Source organism: Haematobia irritans, chromosome 2 (assembly GCF_050003625.1).
Source record: "Haematobia irritans isolate KBUSLIRL chromosome 2, ASM5000362v1, whole genome shotgun sequence".
In the NCBI taxonomy this organism is placed as follows: Eukaryota; Metazoa; Arthropoda; class Insecta; order Diptera; family Muscidae; genus Haematobia; species Haematobia irritans.
In genome coordinates this window covers 37410697-37429705 of record NC_134398.1, presented here as the reverse complement: position 1 = coordinate 37429705, position 19009 = coordinate 37410697, and the positions used below count along the sequence as shown (strand labels likewise).

Below are 19009 nucleotides of genomic sequence, written 5' to 3'. Positions count from 1 at the left end.
ACACCGAGGAATTTCAGTTTATAACTTCAGGGAGTCTGGTTTAATTGACAAGTAACTAAGTTCACGAAACTCATTAATGTGAAAGAGGGACAGATATACCATTAAACCTTTAGAGTGTATTCGTTGTCAAGAAACCTTTAGATACTGCACATGAGATGCCAGATATTCACATCCTATAAAAACCAATATAATTTATAAATTGTTGAATTTTGGATTCAATAATTTCAATTCGTTGCAAATGTTCAAATCACCCTCTGTAGCGGACGTCCTAGTCTAACAGACACCGCACAATAAATTTTCGTGCGTATCTTCCTAAAGTACGAAGCATCAATCTCTACGCTCTCAGTACTTCTTATCTTTATGCTCGCACATTTAGATTCGTTTGCTTAATAACCATAGGTTTTTATGGCAAATATGTTCAAAGACATTTTGATTAGAAATGTTAACGTAGAATATCAGTTTAGAAATGAGATCTGCTGGATCCCACGTCAGTTATATTGTTAAAATTAGACCACCTCAGCTACAGACGGTTAAATTTGTAATTTGGTAGCAGATTCAAATTCAGCACTTCACAAAAACTCCTAGGAATACAAGAACGAAAGTGAAACTAATTAATAGTCTTCAGAATTATATTTCGTTGAAATTCTAGACCTAGAACATGATCAATATTCGTGTTGGATGAAGATCACGTTTTTGGTTTATGTCTACTTTCCGTTTTCTGGAAATATTAATCAATATTCACCCAATACATGCAATCTACATGCGCTCCTTCGGAAACTATTATCCTCTGTATTGTAGTGTAGGCATTTGTTTTATAAATAAAATTTCAAAATTTACATTTCATTGCATTTTTATTAATTTTTATTCATTTAGTTTATTTTTTTTGTATTTTTTTTTTCGTAATTGCTTTTTTTATATCAAAGGCCTTGGACATTCCAAGTGTTTTAATAGTTGTAATAGTAGCTATAATCGAAATGACCGAATTTCTCATATTTGAAGTCATAGTATTTATCGAAGGTATCCTTGTGATAGATCTTGGCATCCTTGAAGTACATGTTGGGTACAAAGAATTCGGTTTCTTCGATTTCACGATCCAAAGGATAGCCGAAGGGATATTCATCAATGTGACGAACACCGGAGCCAATGCCGCATGAGTAGTTGTAATCGAAGGTGGAGTACGGCTCATACGAGGCAGTGAAGGGATATACAAAGAAGAAGAATTGCACAGGCATACCTTCATAGAAACCATGGGGCAAGATCAAACGATCAGGGAATCCACAATGGGGTTCAGAGTAATCCAAGGGGAATTCGTATTTACCCTCATAGGCCAACATAACGAATTTGTACAATTCAGTGTAGGTAGTACGATCATCAGTGGTCCAATAGAAGTCCTTGGAGCTGCGCTTGAATGTATTCACACCCGACTTGAGTTCATAGTAGAATTCATCAATTTCGAAGAAGTTTTCACGGTTCTCATTCAATGGGATGACATGACCGAATTCATCATATTTGGGACCCAAGAAAGCACGGACAACAACCTTTTGATCCTTGTCTGATTTGATGGTGTATTCGAATTCGAAGTCCTTGTGATTGAGACGCGATTGACGGGCCAACAAAGTCTTATCCCAAACAAATTGACCATCAACAAAGGTGGGTTTGTCGTTCAACAAATTGGTCACATCAAAGTCATACAAATCGAAGTAGGTAACCAAATCCGAAACCTTAACCTCTTGGAATTCAACACCGGGGAAGTACAATTCCTTGTGGGTGTAGGAGTCAACAAAATCGTAGATTTGATAGAAGACATCGGAGACCTTCTTGTAGAATTGATAGAATACAGGATCACGCAACATGGTCTCATAGTTCAAGAAGACATTGGGGAAGACATAGAAAGAGCTCTCATCAACATCAGCCATGTAGGAGTGGGCATAGATGTACCAAAAGGTGGCAAAGTATTTATCGAAGTTATCAACATTGCCTTGCATGAGATCACCCAAATATTTCACAGCTTCAGGTTTGTGCAAATCGATTTTCTTGCCATCAAAGGTTTCATAATAGCCTTGGGTAATGATCTTGTCGATGCGATCAAAGAAGCCCATAATTTTGTGGACATATTCGAAATTGCCATAGGTCTCATATTCGAAATAGTTCTTGCGGTAAGAGAAGCCAACACCATTGTAGTTGATCAATTGAGGATTATAGCCATATTCGACCTCAGTGAAGAAGGAGAATTCTGGGATTTCACCATAGCCATGAGACAAACGCTCCATATAGTAACGGGCCAACATTTGACGAACAACATAGAAATAGTATTCACCACGACGATCCTTGTCCAAACCGAAAGTCTTGCTATCCAAGAATGGGGCATAGTCCAAGTTGAAGTAGTACCAGAAGGAATTCCATTCCAAATCTTCGGTGAAGTAGGACAATTCAGATTCCTGATTGAAGAAGTAAATGTCACGGGTATAATCAACAGGCATCCAGAATTTCTTAACATCCTTGATCATATCCAAGTATTTCGAGTCCTTGTTGAAGTGATCGTAGTTATCGCGCAAGAAGAAATGATCTTCGCTGTACCAGTGTTCACCCAAACCCATGAGTTTCCACCATTGATAGGTCTTGAAGTCTTTGGTGTAGAAGTAGTTGTAGTGATCGTATTCCTTGAAATATTTCGAGTAGTCCTTGTACAAGAAGTCCTTGTATTCCTTTTCGTACATAATGTACTTGCTCCAGACATCATAGTCGAATTTCTCAGCTTCGAAAACGAATTTGCTGTTGAAGAAATATTGAGGGAAGATTTCATAGATGGTAGGCAACATAAGACCATCAAAGTCATCACGGTGAATAACAGCCAAAGTCAAGGCTTGAACAAAAACACCTTCATTGGCATACAAACGGGCCCAGCAGACATTACGTCTGAAGACTTCCCAGCTCTTGGCATAGTAGAAGAAATCGAACAAACCATACAACTCCTCGAAGTGAGACTCAACTAAGGCACCAAAGAATTCACCCTTGGGTAAAGTGACACCATATTTGTAGGCCTTGTAGTATTTGCTCATATATTCGCCATTGTAGTGTTCAGGGAACTAGAAAAGGGAAAGAGAGAGACAGGAAGCGTTAGAAAAATTGGATTAGAATTTTTGTTTTTTTTTTTTTTTTGCTTAACACTTTTACCACATAGTCATCCTTGTTGAAGGTGAAACTCTTGCCCAATTTAATGTATTCCTCAAAGAACAAAGGATCTTCGATACGATAAACAATTTCAAAGAGGAACTTTTGTTTGGCCAAAAAATCCTTATTGGCATATTTGGTTTCCTTTTTGGGATAGAAGGGGCTAGCAGCCACCAGGCCTACAATGGCCAATAATGCGATGGCAATTTTCATGATGGTCGTCAACTTCGCAGAGATCACAAACTGTCCACGGATTAGAGAAGATGCTATGATCAGATCCAATACCTAAAGACTGCTATCGTTTGTCCACACTCCTAGGGTTTTTATACCCAAACCTTATGTGGAAATTATCTTCCAAATTTCTTAGGTGTTTGAAGGTGATCTTTTTAATTTTTTTTATTGCTAATTTTTGTTGTCTTGTTGTCCATTGTTGTTGTTGACCATTAGATTTGTCATTGAATTTGACTTTGAATTGAATGGTGTGATAAGACTGTGACTAAGATGTTCTAGAGTAAAGATTTCTGCCAGATGTTCCCATATGCTATGACTTAATAAGTGTTGTTAGCTGATAAAATGATGCTGGGGGTCTTAGTTTTGACCTAAGCGGTCAAAACTTGGTCCCCTTAGTTGACTGAATATAATATTAAATCTTTTGAAGATTCCAATTAAATCTAGAATACTAAAGATTGCAAATGCTTCTCATACATTTTAGAAACTATTCAATACAGGCTTATCAAAATTATAGGTATGGAGTCATTTATGGAAAATTCCCAAATAAATCAATGGGAATTGTGAAACATGTCGTTTAGAATTGGGAATATTTTATGGCTTGATCACGGGTACCGCAAAACCAAATCCGTAATGAATATTTAGACAAATATACTGCATCTTTAGACAAATAGGCTTCATCTTTCTTGGAGAGCAATTAAAATTTCGTTCCTCGGAAAAGAAAACTTTTCTTCCAGTGTGCCCAGAAAAAAGAGGTATCACAAAATGGGAAGAAAATATTCGTTTTAGATCCGGAATTTTACATGAGCATATATCGAGATAAGGAATATGATCACCTTTTTGTAGGGTTCCTCCACACAGAGAATGAATATTATCACCTCATGCATGTCTCAAGGGCAAAATGCTATATTTGGATGGCCAAATTTAGGAAAATCTTTCAATGTTCCTAAGATTGATGTTGCTAAGTTCCTTCAGAAATAGAAATTTGAGATAATTTTCTATAGAAATAAAATTTTGAAAACATTTTCTATAGAAATAAAATTTTGACAAAATTTTGTATAGAAATAAAATTCTGACAAAGTTTTCTATAGCAATAAAATTTTGACAAAATTTTTTATAAAAAATATGCGAAAATTTTCTATAGAAATAAAATTTTGTGAAAATTTTCTATAGAAATAAAATTTTGTGAAAATTTTCTATAGAAATAAAATTATGCGAAAATTTTCTACAGAAATAATATTTTGACAAAATTTTCTACAAAATTATAATTTTGACAAAATTTTCCATAGAAATAAAATTTTGACAAAAATGTTTATAGCAATAAAATTTTGACAAAATTTTCGATAGAAATAAAATTTTGACAAAATTTTCTATAGAAATAAAATTGTGACAACATTTTCGATAGAAATAAAATTTTGACAACAATTTCTATAGCAATAAAATTTTGACAACATATTCTATAGAAATAAAATGTTAACAAAATTTTCTATAGCAATAAAATTTTGACACAATTTTTTTTTTTAAATAAAATTTTGCGAAAATAGAAATAAAATTTTGTGAAAATTTTCTATAGAAATAAAATTTTGCGAAAATTTTCTATAGAAATAATATTTTGACAAAATTTTCTACAAAATTACAATTTTGACAAAATTTTCCATAGAAATAAAATTTTGACAAAAATGTTTATAGCAATAAAATTTTGACAAAATTTTCGATAGAAATAAAATTTTGACAAAATTTTCTATAGAAATAAAATTGTGACAACATTTTCGATAGAAATAAAATTTTGACAACAATTTCTATAGCAATAAAATTTTGACAACATATTCTATAGAAATAAAATGGTAACAAAATTTTCTATTGAAATACAATTTTGACAAAGTTTTCTATAGAAATAAAATTTTGACAAAATTTTCTATAGAAATAAAATTTGGACAAAATTTTCTATAGAAATAAAATTTTGACAAAATTTTCTATAGAAATAAAATTTTGCGAAAATTTTCTATAGAAAAAAAATTTTGCGAAAATTTTCTATAGAAATAAAATTTTCCGAAAATTTTTTATAGAAATAAAATTGTGCGAAAATTTTCTATAGAAAAAAAATTTGACAAAATTTTCTATAGATATAAAATTTTGACAAAATTTTATATAGAAATAAAATTAAAAAAAAAAAAAAATTCCATATAAAAATAGAATTCTGACAAAATTTTCTATAGAAATAAATTTTTGACAAAATTTTCTATAGAAATAAATTTTGCGCAAATTTTCTATAGAAATAAAATTTTGCAAAAATTTTCTATAGAAATAAAATTTTGCGAAAATTCTCTATAGAAATAAAATTTTGCGAAAATTTTCTATAGAAATAAAATTTTGCGAAAATTTTCTATAGAAATAAAATTTTGCGAAAATTCTCTATAGAAATAAAATTTTGACAAAATTTTTTATAGAAATAAAATTTTGACTAAATTTTCTATAAAAATAAAATTTTGACAAAATTTTCGATAGAAGTTAAAATTTTTACAAAAATTTCTATAGAAGTAAAATTTTGACAAAATTTTCTATAGAAATAAAATGTTGCGAAAATTTTCTATAGAAATAAAATTTTGACAAAATTTTCTATAGAAATAAAATGTTGACTAAATTTTCAATAAAATAAAATTTTGACAAAATTTTCCATAGAAATAAAATTTTGACAAAATTTTCTATAGAAATAAAATTTTGCGAACATTTTCCATAGAAATAAAATTTTGACAAAATGTTCTACAAAAATAAAATTTTGACAAAATTTTCTATAGCAATACAATTTTGACAACATATTCTATAGAAATAAAATTTTAACAAAATTTTCTATTGAAATAAAATTTTAACAAAATTTTCTATTGAAATAAAATTTTGACAAAATTTTCAATAGAAATAAAATTTTGACAAAATTTTCTATAGAAATAAAATTTTGCGAAAATTTTCTATAGAAATAAAATTTTGCGAAAATTTTCTATAGAAATAAAATTTTGACAAAATTTTCCATAGAAATAAAGTTTTGACAAAAATTTCTATTGCAATAAAATTTTGACAACATATTTTATAGAAATAAAATTCTGACAAAATTTTCTATAGAAATAAAATTTTCACAAAATTTTCTATTGAAATAAAATTTTGACAAAATTTTCTATTGAAATAAAATTTTGACAAAATTTTCTATAGAAATAAAATTTTACGAAAATTTTCTTTACTATAGAAATAACATTTTGCGAAATTTTGCTATAGAAATAAAATTCTGACAATATTTTCTATAAGAATAAAATTTTGACAAAATTTTCTATAAAAAAAAAAATTTTGACAAAATTTTTTATAGAAATAAAATTTTACGAAAATTTTCTATAGAAATAAAATTTTGCGAAAATTTTCTATAGAAATAAAATTTTACGAAAAATTTTTATAGAAAAAAAGCATGCGAAAATTTGCTATAGAAAATTTTAACAAAATTTTCTATAAAAATAAAATTTTGACAAAATTTTCTATTGAAATAAAATTTTAACAAAATTTTCTATAGAAATAAAATTTTGACAAAATTTTCTATAGAAATAAAATTGTTGACAAAATTTTCTATAGAAATAAAATTTTGACAAAATTTTCTATAGAAATAAAATTTTGACAAAATTTTCTATAGAAATAAAATTTAGACAAAATTTTCTATAGAAATAAAATGTTCACAAAATTTTCTATAGAAATGAAATTTTGACAAAATTTTTTATAGAAATGAAATTTTGACAAAATTTTCTATAAAAATAAAATTTTGACAAAATTTTCTGTAGAAATAAAATGTTGACAAAATTTTCTATTGAAATAAAATTTTGAGAAAATTTTCAATAGAAATAAAATTTTTACAAAATTATGTTACTATAGAAATAAAATTTTGCGAAAATTTGCCATAGAAATAAAATTTTGCCAAAATTTTCTAGAGAAATACAATTTTGCGAAAATTTTCTATAGAAATAAAATTTTGCGAAAATTTTCTATAAAAATAAAATTTTGCAAAAATTTTCTATAGAAATAAAATTTTGCGAAAATTTTCCATAGAAATAAAATTTTGACAACATTTTCTATAAAAATAAAATTTTGACAAAATTTTCCATAGAAATAAAATTTTGACAAAATTTTCTATAAAATAAAATTTTGACAAAAATTTCTATAGAAATAAAATTTTTACAAAATGTTCTATAGAAATAAAATTTTGACAAAATTGTCTATAGAAATAAAATTTTGCCAAAAATTTCTATAGAAATAAAATGTTGACAAAATTTTGTATAGAAATAAAATTTTTACAAAATTTGTTACTATAGAAATAATATTTTGCGAAAATTTGCTTTAGAAATAAAATTCTGACAAAATTTTCGATAGAAATAAAATTTGGACAAAATTTTCTTTAGAAATAAAATTTTGACAAAATTTTCTATAGAAATAAAATTTTGCCAAAATTTTCTATAGAAATAAAATTTTTACAAAATGTTCTATAGAAATCGAATTTTGACAAAGTTTTCGTTAGAAGTTACATTTTGACAAAATTTTTATCTTTAAAAATTTTAATTTTCTTGGATTCCCTTTTTTAGAAGTAGTAACTTTCCCTTGTTGTCACGGCGTTTCACATTGTGGTGAAACTACTTGAAACACTCAGATATGTCTCCAGTATTACTGAGAGGGAATAATCTATCGCTGAAATATGTTTTTGGTGTTTGGTCGAGACTGCGATTGAACCCGAGATCCTGTGTATGCAAAGCGGTGGTGGTGAAACTGAAAAAACCCCGAACCCCGTTTGGATCCTGGATGGACATCGCCTCATAAAATTTCCCAAATCAAGAATACATGGGCCCACACCGATATTTTGATGCGTCTCAAAAGGAGTGGCAAATTGTTTAATACTCTCGTCACCAACGAATTGTGGTCATCCACCCAACATTTCCTTTTGATGAAATTTATCATAATCAAATCGCAGGGGCGTTTGGTTTAGATTTATATGTTTTAAGTGGTTCCAAAGGACCAAATGGAGGGGTCAGTTTTTATGGGATCTATATCAAAAACTGGACATATATATACCATTTACAAATTTGACCTTCTTTCAGATAATAAACGAATCTGTACCTAATTTCAGAACGATATGTCCATTATTGAAGATTCTAGCATGATTACAATGGACAGACAGACGGACATCAGGAGGAGGTCTTAAAAGAAACCCTCCTGATCAATAATATACAATTTTACATGGTCGTAATGGGTACTTCTTGCGTAATAGGTACCTATTACATAATAGGTTAGGTTAGGCCGAGTCCGAACGACGTTCCACATTGCAGTGAAACCACTTAGAGAAGCTTTGAAACCCTCAGAAATGTCACCAGCATTACTGAGGTGGGATAATCCACCGCTGAAAAACTTTTTTGGTGTTCGGTCGAAGCAGGAATCGAACCCACGACCTTGTGTATGCAAGGCGGGCATGCTAACCATTGCACCACGGTGGCTCCCTTTTCAAGTGTAATGGTATCTCAAGCCACCATGCAACGAAATTCAATGTCAACCACAGGACTATCAACTTCAGGGTCGGATTACGACTGTATGCTCTTTTAGGAGACCTGTAGACGGGTCGACAAGCTATGACATCTCCTTGACAAGTGGAATATTTCCTAAGTCCCCTCAAGAAAATGGTTCAAGGAACGCGGAATCGCTTTCTTTACCCTAAAGAAATTAGGATTAGTCGACTCAAGGCTTTGTTTGGTCGAAATTTTAGGCCTTACCCAAGGAATTCTTGAAGCTGTCAAAAAAAAGAACAATCGCGGCATAAGTTGTCAAAAAGGATCAAACATCGGTTGCCTCATATGGGCCGTATGGATCAAAACCACATATGGTGGAAATTGGGATCGTAACGTGTGTTTCCAGGTGCTGGCAAGATTTCCCGGTCAAAATCCTTATATGGGTATCTTTAGATAAAATGAAGACGCTCTCAAGACCAACAGCATCCAATTCCGACCATAGAACTTCATGAATTCCCGCATTGTAAGCGCAATTCATTCGCCGTAACTGGTGTCGTAACTTCATTTTTATAAAAGAAAAGTCCAATGGTGCCCTCCGCATCATTCAGTCACACGTTAAAAATATGTCAAATATTTTCCATATATACTGATACATTTAAACCCATACTTTTGGTTTCAAAATTCTATCATGGCAACACCTACCCACGCTACAGTTAAATCTCCAGAGCCACCGAATAAAATATCCAATGATAAGTCGTTCTTATCAGTTTCGCAATGCCAATTAAAAAACATTTTCTATGGCCTAGAGGTTGATTGAATTAAGGATTAATAAGACACCTGTATACTATGTCAGACATTTTCTCATAAGATAAGATTCATAATTTCGTATAAAAGCCCAGCGAGAAGCTTCAACAAATTGCAGTCTTTAGGTATTGGAGTTGATCGTTGGGTCTTCACTAATCCGTGGACAGTTTCACCATCCCTCTGAACGTAACCAAAGTTGACGAAGTATCGCACAGAACATAAGAGTACAACCTAAAGGATGAAAATCACGATTGTGTTATTGGCCATTATTGGCCTAGTAGCTGCTGAACATTATCCCATAAAGGAGACGAAATATGCTGATAAGGATTTTTTGGCTAAACAAAAGTTCCTCTTCGAGATTGTTTATCGTGTAGAGGATCCTTTGTTCTTCGAGGAATATATTAAATTGGGAAAATCTTTTGTCTATCACAAGGAGGATTACAATGTAAGTTGAAAAATCTAAACAAAACATGCGCACAAATTATCAATGGTCCCATTTTTAGTTACCCGAATCACACAATGATTTTATGGAGAAATACTATAAGGCCTATAAATACGGTGTGACCTTGCCCAAGGGTGAATTCTTTGCGGCTACCGTAGAACCTCATCTGGAGCAATTGTCTGGCTTATTTGATTTCTTCTATTATGCCAAGACATGGGAGATTTTCCAACGCAATGTCTGCTGGGCCCGTCTGCATGCCAATGAGGCCCTGTTCGTTCATGCCTTGACTTTGGCTGTTATGCATCGTCCCGATTTCGAATATTTCACCTTGCCGGCCATCTATGAAATTTTCCCCCAATATTTCTTCAACAGTAAATTCATCTATGAAGCTGAGAAATTCGATTATGATGTCTGGAGCAAGTATATCATGTACGAAAAGGAATACAAGGATGTCATCTATGCTGACTATGCCAAGTATTTCAATCAATACTATAACTATGAATATTTCTATACCAAGGACTGGAAAGTATGGCAATGGTGGAAACTCATGGGCTTGGGCGATCATTGGTACTCTGAGGATCATTTCATTATGCGTGACAATATGCATGATCTGGCCAAGGATTCGAAATACTTCGAAATGATGAAGGAGGTCAAGAAATTCTGGATGCCTGTCGACTATAGCCGTGACCTATACTTCTTCAATAAGGAGTCGGAGTTGTCGTACTTCACCGAGGATGTTGAATTTAATGCCTACTGGTATTACTTTAACTTGGACTATTTCCCCTTCTTGAAGGGAGACCATTTCAATATGGCTAAGGATAGACGTGGAGAATATTTCTTCTTTAACTTGCGTGGTATACTTGCCCGTTATTACATGGAACGTTTATCTCATGGCTTTGGTGAGATACCAGAATTCTCCTTCTTCTCTGAAATTGAATATGGCTATGATCCTCAATTGATCCATTACAATGGTGTTGGATTCTCTTATCGCAAGAACTATTTCGAATATGAGACTTATGGTAACTTCGATTATATGTACAAGGCCTTTGATTTCTTCCAACGTATGGAGAATATCATTACCGAGGGTTATTATACCACCGCCGAGGGTCACAAGATCTATTTGCACGAGCCTAAAGCTGTGGAATACATTGGCAATATGATTCATGGTAACATTGATACTTATGACAAATACTTCTTCACTTTCTGGTACAGCTATGCCCATATGTACTTTGGTGAAGTTTATGAAGACTTTGATCAAATCATTCCCCATGTCTTCTTGAACTATGAGACCATGATGCGTGATCCTTTGTTCTATCAATTCTATAAAAAGGTGACCGATATATTCTTCCAATTCTACGAATATGTTGATTCTTACACCAAGAAGGACTTACTATTCCCTGGTGTGGAAATTGAAAAGGTTGTTGTCAGCGATTTGGTTACCTATTTCGATTTGGTTGATTTCGATGTCACCAATTTGTTGAATGACAAACCCGTCTTTGTTGATGGTGAATTCGTTTGGGATCAATCCTTGTTTGGTCGTCAAATGAGATTAAACCACAAAGACTTTGATATTGAATTCACCATTAAGTCGGACAAGGATCAAAAAGTGGTTGTCCGCACTTTCTATGGACCCAAATATGATGAATTCGGTCATATCATTCCATTGACAGAGAATCGTGAAAACTTCGTGGAAATCGATGAGTTCTTCTATGAACTTAAGTCGGGTGTGAATACCTTCAAACGTAGCTCCAAGGACTTCTACTACACTACAGATGATCGCTCCACCTACACCGAAATGTACAAATATGTGATGTTGGCCTATGAGGGTAAATATGATTATCCTTTGACCTACGACGAATCCTTCTGTGCCTATCCCAATCGTTTACTATTGCCTCGCGGCTGGAAGAAGGGTATGCCCATGCAATTCTTCTTCTTTGTCTATCCCTTCAATGCCACTTACGAGCCTAGCCATGAATTCGATTTCACCTACCATTGTGGAAGCCAACGGGGAATGCATCATATCGATGATATGCCTTTCGGCTATCCTTTCGATCGTAAGATTGATGAATTCGAATTCTTTGTGCCCAATATGTTCTTCAAGGATGTTATGATCTACCACAAGGATACTTTCGAGAAATACTACGATTACAAATATGAGAAATTTGGATCTTTCGATTATAGCTATTTCTATAAATACTAAACAATTTAAAAATTGAGACAAAATGTGACCTTCTAAATGTTGTGATCCTAAAGCAAAAAAACAAAAAATAAAGCATATCGATAAAAATTTAAAAGAATTTGTCTTTGTATTAAATTAAGATTTAGTGATTGAATTGATAGCTCTTCAGGAACTGTTCCCGACTAACATCGCTATGGGAATATAGTGTGCCAACGACAGTAGTGGCTAGAGTGGGTGCACTTCCGGAACTGTTCCCGACTAACATCGCTGCCGGATTATAGTCATACTGAGTGCGTGGAAGTTTTCTGTACCAACGAGAGTAACAGTGGGTCGTCAGACTACATGACCATAATCGATTGGTTCTTGGAGACTTCAATGCCCGCCATAAACTTTGGCATTCCGCAGATGCTAACTTTGGCAGAGCCCACACGATAGTTATGGGTGATTGTAGCAGTCCACCACACATATCTTTAGTGTTTTAACGTGTCCTGGTGACCCGTTGTTTCTCTTAATGCAGACCTCGTTCCCTAATACTCACTTACCACTGCTAAAAATTTGAGGATATCCGCCACCAAATCCTGAGCCAGAGTATTCACTACATGGACAGCAGAAATACGCAGGCAATTGAATGCTAGCGCCGATGACGTAACAATTCCGCTAACAAGCTACTTAACGGGTTCATATTCGATAGACGTTTTAAGTGGTCCGTCCACGTCATTGCAATATGTGATAAGTTACGAAGTAGAAAGAAGGTCTTCAATTAGCTTGCCGGCGGCACTTGGGTTGCGGATATAGAAGCAATCGTGACTACCTATAAGGAAAGTGACCGGTCAATGGTCAGTGACCATCTTTGTACGTAGATACATTTAAATGTTGCCAAAGCAGTATCTCCTGGGTTGTTATCGCACTCACCATTTAAATCACCATCTCATGGATAGACAATCACCACCCAGTAATGTAAGTTTTTATCTTCACTAACTAGAGAGCGATATCAGTCTTTATAAAAGAGAACATATAGGCCGCATAGCAGCCAGATCTGAACAGGATTCATGACGATACTGTAGCTGAAGCGGTGAGAAGCTACAAGGTTAGAACTGTTCTTGGAGTTCCATCACAGCCCATGGCATCAGAGGAAAGAGACATCTCACGACAGACTAGGGTAGTTTTGGCGCAACTAAGATCAGGCGAGTGTAGTTACTTCAATTCCTAACTATCAAGGATTGATAGCAGCGTAGCTAACGTGTGCTCGCGTCATCACTTTTTATTTCCTTTACATGTGATCAATGACATTAGATTTCAAATCCAAAAAAATCGTAGCATATCCAAGCTTATGCATTTAGTTGTATAAGAAATCAATTATGACCTGCGACATCATTGCCTTATTGGCGACAAAATAGGTCATACAAATCCAAGCCTACTAGATGCTATTTTCGCTTGGCACAATCTTCTTATCAATTAGAAAGGCAACATAAAAAACAAACATAATTAACTAAAATCCGATGATAAGACTCAATAGAAATGTGGCTATATAAATGCCCCGGACATTTCTTCAGACATTGCTGAAGTCTTAACTAAAAACCCCGAGATAGGAGAGAAGGGAAACATGAAAATCATCATTGCCTTATTGCTCCTTCTTGGCCTTGTAGCAGCCGGGCCATATCCAATAAAAGAAACCAAATATGCTGATAAGGAATTTTTGTCCAAACAAAAGTTCCTCTTCGAGATTGTTTATCGTGTAGAGGATCCTTTGTTCTTCGAGGAATATATTAAATTGGGAAAATCGTTTGTCTATCACAAGGACGATTACAATGTAAGTGAAGGAACGTAAGAATTTCTTAAAAAGAAAATTTAACAATTTATCCCTGGCCCAATTTTTAGTTACCCAAATCACACAATGATTTTATGGAGAAATACTATAAGGCCTATAAATGCGGTGTGACCTTGCCCAAGGGTGAATACTTTGCTGCCACCGTAGAGCCTCATCTGGAGCAATTGTCAGGATTGTTTGATTTCTTCTATTATGCCAAGACATGGGAGATTTTCCAACGCAATGTCTGCTGGGCCCGTCTGCATGCCAATGAGGCCCTGTTCGTTCATGCCTTGAGTTTGGCTGTTATGCATCGTCCTGATTTTGAATATTTGACCTTGCCAGCCATCTATGAAATTTTTCCTCAGTATTTCTTCAACAGTAAATTCATCTATGAAGCTGAGAAATTCGATTACAATGTCTGGAGCAAATATATCATGTACGAAAAGGACTACAAAGATATCATCTATGCTGATAACGCCAAGTATTTCAAGCAATATCAGAATTATGAATATTTCTATACCAAAGACTGGAAGATATGGCAATGGTGGAAACTCATGGGCTTGGGTGAACATTGGTATTCTGAGGATCATTTCATTATGCGTGACAATGTGCATGAACTGATCAAGGACTCGAAATACTTCGAAATGATGAAGGACGTCAAGAAATTCTGGATGCCTGTCGACTATAGCCGTGATCAATACCTCTTCAACAAGGAGTCAGAGTTGTCTTACTTCACTGAGGATGTTGAATGGAATGCCTTTTGGTATTACTTGAACTTGGACTATTTCCCATGCCTAAAAGGTGCGGATTTTAATATGGTGGAGAATCGCCGTGGTGAATATTTCTTCTATTACTTGCGTACTATGATTGCTCGCTATTATGTGGAGCGTTTATCCAATGGCTTTGGTGAGATACCAGAATTTTCCTTTTTCACTGAATTGGAATCTGGCTATGATCCTCAATTGATCCACTACAATGGTGTGGGATTCTCTTACCGCAAAAACTATTTCGACTATAAAACCTATGGTAATTTTGATTATTTTGACAGGGTCATGGATTTCTTCCAACGTCTTGAGAATATTGTGACCCAAGGCTATTACACCACTGCAGAAGGTCATAAGATCAATTTACATGATCCCAAGGCTATAGAATATATAGGCAATATGGCTCATGGTAATATTGATACTTATGACAAATATTTCTTCAGTTTCTGGTATAGCTATGCCCATATGTACTTTGGTGAAGCCTCTGAAAATTTTGATCACATAGTGCCTCATGTTTTCCTCAACTATGAAACCATGTTACGTGATCCTTTATTCTATCAATTCTATAAGAAAGTTACCAATGTTTTCCAACAATTCTACAAATATGTTAAACCTTACAGCCAGCGGGACTTACTATTCCCTGGTGTTGAAATTGAGAAGGTTGTTATCAGAGATTTGGTTACCTATTTCGATTTGGTTGATTTTGATGTGACCAATTTGTTGAATGATAAACCCTTATTTGTTGATGGCGAATTCGTTTGGAATAAATCCTTGTTTGGTCGTCAAATGAGATTGAATCACAAAGACTTTGATATTGAATATATCATTAAGTCGGACAAGGATCAAAAGGTTGTTGTCCGTGCTTTCTATGGACCCAAATACGATGAATATGGTAAAATTATCCCCTTGAATAAGAACCGTGAAAACTTTTTGGTATTTGATGAATTCTATTATGAACTTATGTCGGGTACTAATGCCTTCAAACGCAGTTCCAAGGACTTTTTCTACAGTAAAGATGATCACACCACATACACTGAAACGTACAAATATGTGATGTTGGCCTATGAGGGCAAATATGATTATCCTTTGACGCATGATCAATCTTTTTGTGCCTATCCTGATCGTTTGGTATTACCTCGCGGCTGGAAGGAGGGCTTGCCCATGCAATTATTGTTCTTTGTGCATCCATTTAATGCCTCTTATGAGCTTAGCCATGAACATGATTTCGCCTATCATTGCGGCAATATTCGTGGTTTAAACAACGTTGATGATATGCCTTTTTCTTATCCTTTGGATCGTGAAATTGATGAATTTGAATTTTTTGTACGCAATATGTATTTGAAGGACGTTAAAGTTTATCACCAAGATACTTTTGAGAAATACCATGATTACAAATATGAGAAATTTGGTTCTTTTGATTATAGTTATTTTTATAATTTTTAAATTTTAACCATTAAATTATAATGAGAAAAAACACATACAAAATTTTGTCAAAATTTTATTTCAGTAGAAATTTTTGTCAAAATTTTATTGCTATAGAAAATTTGTTTTAAATTTTATTTCTATATATAAATTTTCTCAAAATTTTATTTCTATTGAATATTTTGTCAAAATTTTATTTCAATAAAATTTTTTTCTCGAAAGTTTATTTCAATAGAAAATTTTGTCAAAATTTTATTTCTATAGAAATTTGTGTCAAAATTTTATTGCAACAGAAAAATTTGTCAAAATTTTATTTTTTGATTTTTGTGCTTTTTCGATCTTTGTTTTTCAAATGAAAATTCTATGTTTTTTCGAGCTTGAGATCTATATGTTTTTTATTTATATTTTCTTCAATATTTCGCAATTGTTCTTCAATTGCTTCTTCAGGAAGTATTGATCTATAATAAATTTATTATAATAGATTACATTAGTAGTATATACTAATTGCTACAATCTTATTCTAACATTTAGTACATTTTTAGCATAAATGATAAACATCTCAATATGACACATTCTACTAGGCGAACATAACAAATGGGTAGATACAACTATCCTTCACTTACATCAGTTACAACAACTAAACACAACACATATTTTTGTTAGAGACAGCGAAACATCACTGCTCTCGTCTGTTTTTAATATTGCACTGAGTGTGGATGCTGTTATGCAACCTGCGCGTTGTTCTTTTTCCCATCGTTTCTGCATATCATTTGTCTGTATATGTGAGCGATGTTGTCCGTGTCCGTTTTGTAATTTATTCTCCTCGTTGTTGGTACGTTGTTGATGTGTAACATTTCTAAGGTGTATCTTTTGCTCGTGTTGCTCTCTCGTTGTAAAACACGAACTCTATCAAAGATTGGTTGGTGGTTTGTTGCTGCACAGTGTGTCGCTAGCGCAGTTTTTTGTAGCTTGCTGTTGTTATTCCGTATTTTTATGTCGGATTTATGTCCTGATAATCTTGTTTTTAATTTGTTTTTGGTAGTTCCTATATATATCATCTGACACTTTTCTTTTCCATCGCACGGAATCTCATAAATGACGTTTGGGGTTTCGGATAAGGGGATGTTGTCTTTGGTATTGGTAAAAAGATTTTTTAGTGTATTGTTGGATTTATGAGCCAAGTTGTATTTATTTGTATCGAAAATATCGGACTTTGCTATCCTTTCTGAGATCGTTGGTATGTATGTCAACGATTTGTATGATTTTGGATCTTTGTTATCGTCCGTCTGTTCTGATGAAGGCTTGTAATTCGCTATTAACTTTTTTATGATGTTCGGGGGAAAATTGTTGTATTCCAAGATATCGTGTAGTTTTTTCTTGTTTTTTTGTTGGAATTGTTGATCGCTGATAGTTAGTGCTCTTTGGATTAGGTTTTTTGCTGTATTTATTATTATCTGTTTTGGATGGTTTGAGAAGAAGTTCATAATTCTTCCAGAAGCTGTGTTTTTTTGGTACCAGTCCATTGTAAGTTTATCTTTGTCCCTGATGATTAATAAATCTAAATACGGCAATTTTTGTTGTTGTTCTAGCTCCATTGTAAACCGGATATTGTTGTGATAACTGTTAAGTGTTGTCAGCGTTTTTTCTATTTCCGTTTCCTTGACGATTGCAAATAAATCATCCACGTATTTCGTTATGAACTTCGGTCTTATTGTCAGTTTTTGCATACAGCTGTCTAGTAGTCTCTCCATTAATATGTCAGCGATAATTGGAGAGGCTGGTGATCCCATCGGTAAACCTTTCTTTTGTCTATATATCTTGTCGTCGTATTTGAAATATCTGTTGTCTATTATACAAAATTTCAATGTCTTTATGAATAATGCCTTTGTCATATTTGTGTGTGCTTCTATTTCGTCCCATCTTTCTTCTATAATCCTGAGGGCGAGGTCCACCGGTACACTGGGAAAAAGTGACACCACATCAAACGATATCAGTTTTTCGTCGTGTTTTATAGTCATATCTTTGATCTTATTTCTAAATTGTACCGAGTCCTTTATATTATATTTAGATCCCGTGGTAAGTTTTTTCAGTATATTTACCAGGAATTTACTCATTGCTGCTGATGGTGCGTTTACCGACGAACATATCGGCCTTAATGGGAAATTGTCTTTGTGTATTTTTGGTACGCCGTATAGTCTAGGGGCAGTTGCAATTTCCGTCTTCATTCTTCGTTTTTCAGATTCAGAAATGATATTATTCTTGAAAAGTTCATCTACTATTTCGTTGTTTTTCTTTTGTAGGCCTTGTGTTGGGTCCTTGTTTAGCCTTTGGTAGGACATAATATCCCCTACTATTTTCTGCATTCTGTCTTTGTAGTCTCTTTTCTCCATAGCCACAGTTACGTTACCCTTATCTGCGTTCAGGATTGAGATATTCTTGTGAGTTTTCAAGAATTTCCTGGTTCTGTCCACTGTGTTCGAAACAAATCTATCTCTTCCGTTCAGGTTCATTTTGTTGAGATGATTTTCTAATGATGTAGCAAATTTTGTTCTGGCTCGTTCTTGTTGTTCCTTGTTGGTGTGTGTTTGTATTAAGTTTTCTCCATCAGCTATGTATTTAAAAAGTGGGAAATCATCTTTCTGTGCCGGTAGACCGAATTTTGGCCCAAGT

General features: G+C 33.4%; 4 protein-coding genes across 4 annotated transcripts in view; 3 read left to right on the top strand and 1 right to left on the bottom strand.

The window, feature by feature from the left end:
• The window catches only part of Sema1a (semaphorin 1a), a 1157214-nt gene that overhangs the window by 616203 nt on the left and 522002 nt on the right, over window positions 1-19009 (top strand). The window lies entirely within an intron of this gene.
• On the bottom strand, window positions 833-3592 carry LOC142223954 (arylphorin subunit C223-like). Its single transcript, XM_075293759.1, has 2 exons — window positions 3175-3592; window positions 833-3086 (listed from the first exon to the last, which is right to left on the bottom strand). Exons 1-2 carry the CDS (start codon window positions 3382-3384, stop codon window positions 945-947), a joined length of 2352 nt encoding a protein of 783 aa, XP_075149874.1. The 5' UTR covers window positions 3385-3592; the 3' UTR covers window positions 833-944.
• LOC142223953 (arylphorin subunit C223-like) lies at window positions 9868-12461 on the top strand. Its single transcript, XM_075293758.1, has 2 exons — window positions 9868-10167; window positions 10226-12461. The coding sequence occupies exons 1-2, from the start codon at window positions 9961-9963 to the stop codon at window positions 12362-12364; spliced, it is 2346 nt and encodes a 781-aa protein (XP_075149873.1). The 5' UTR covers window positions 9868-9960; the 3' UTR covers window positions 12365-12461.
• LOC142223952 (arylphorin subunit C223-like) lies at window positions 13947-16360 on the top strand. The gene is made up of 2 exons (XM_075293756.1): window positions 13947-14153; window positions 14222-16360. The coding sequence occupies exons 1-2, from the start codon at window positions 13947-13949 to the stop codon at window positions 16358-16360; spliced, it is 2346 nt and encodes a 781-aa protein (XP_075149871.1).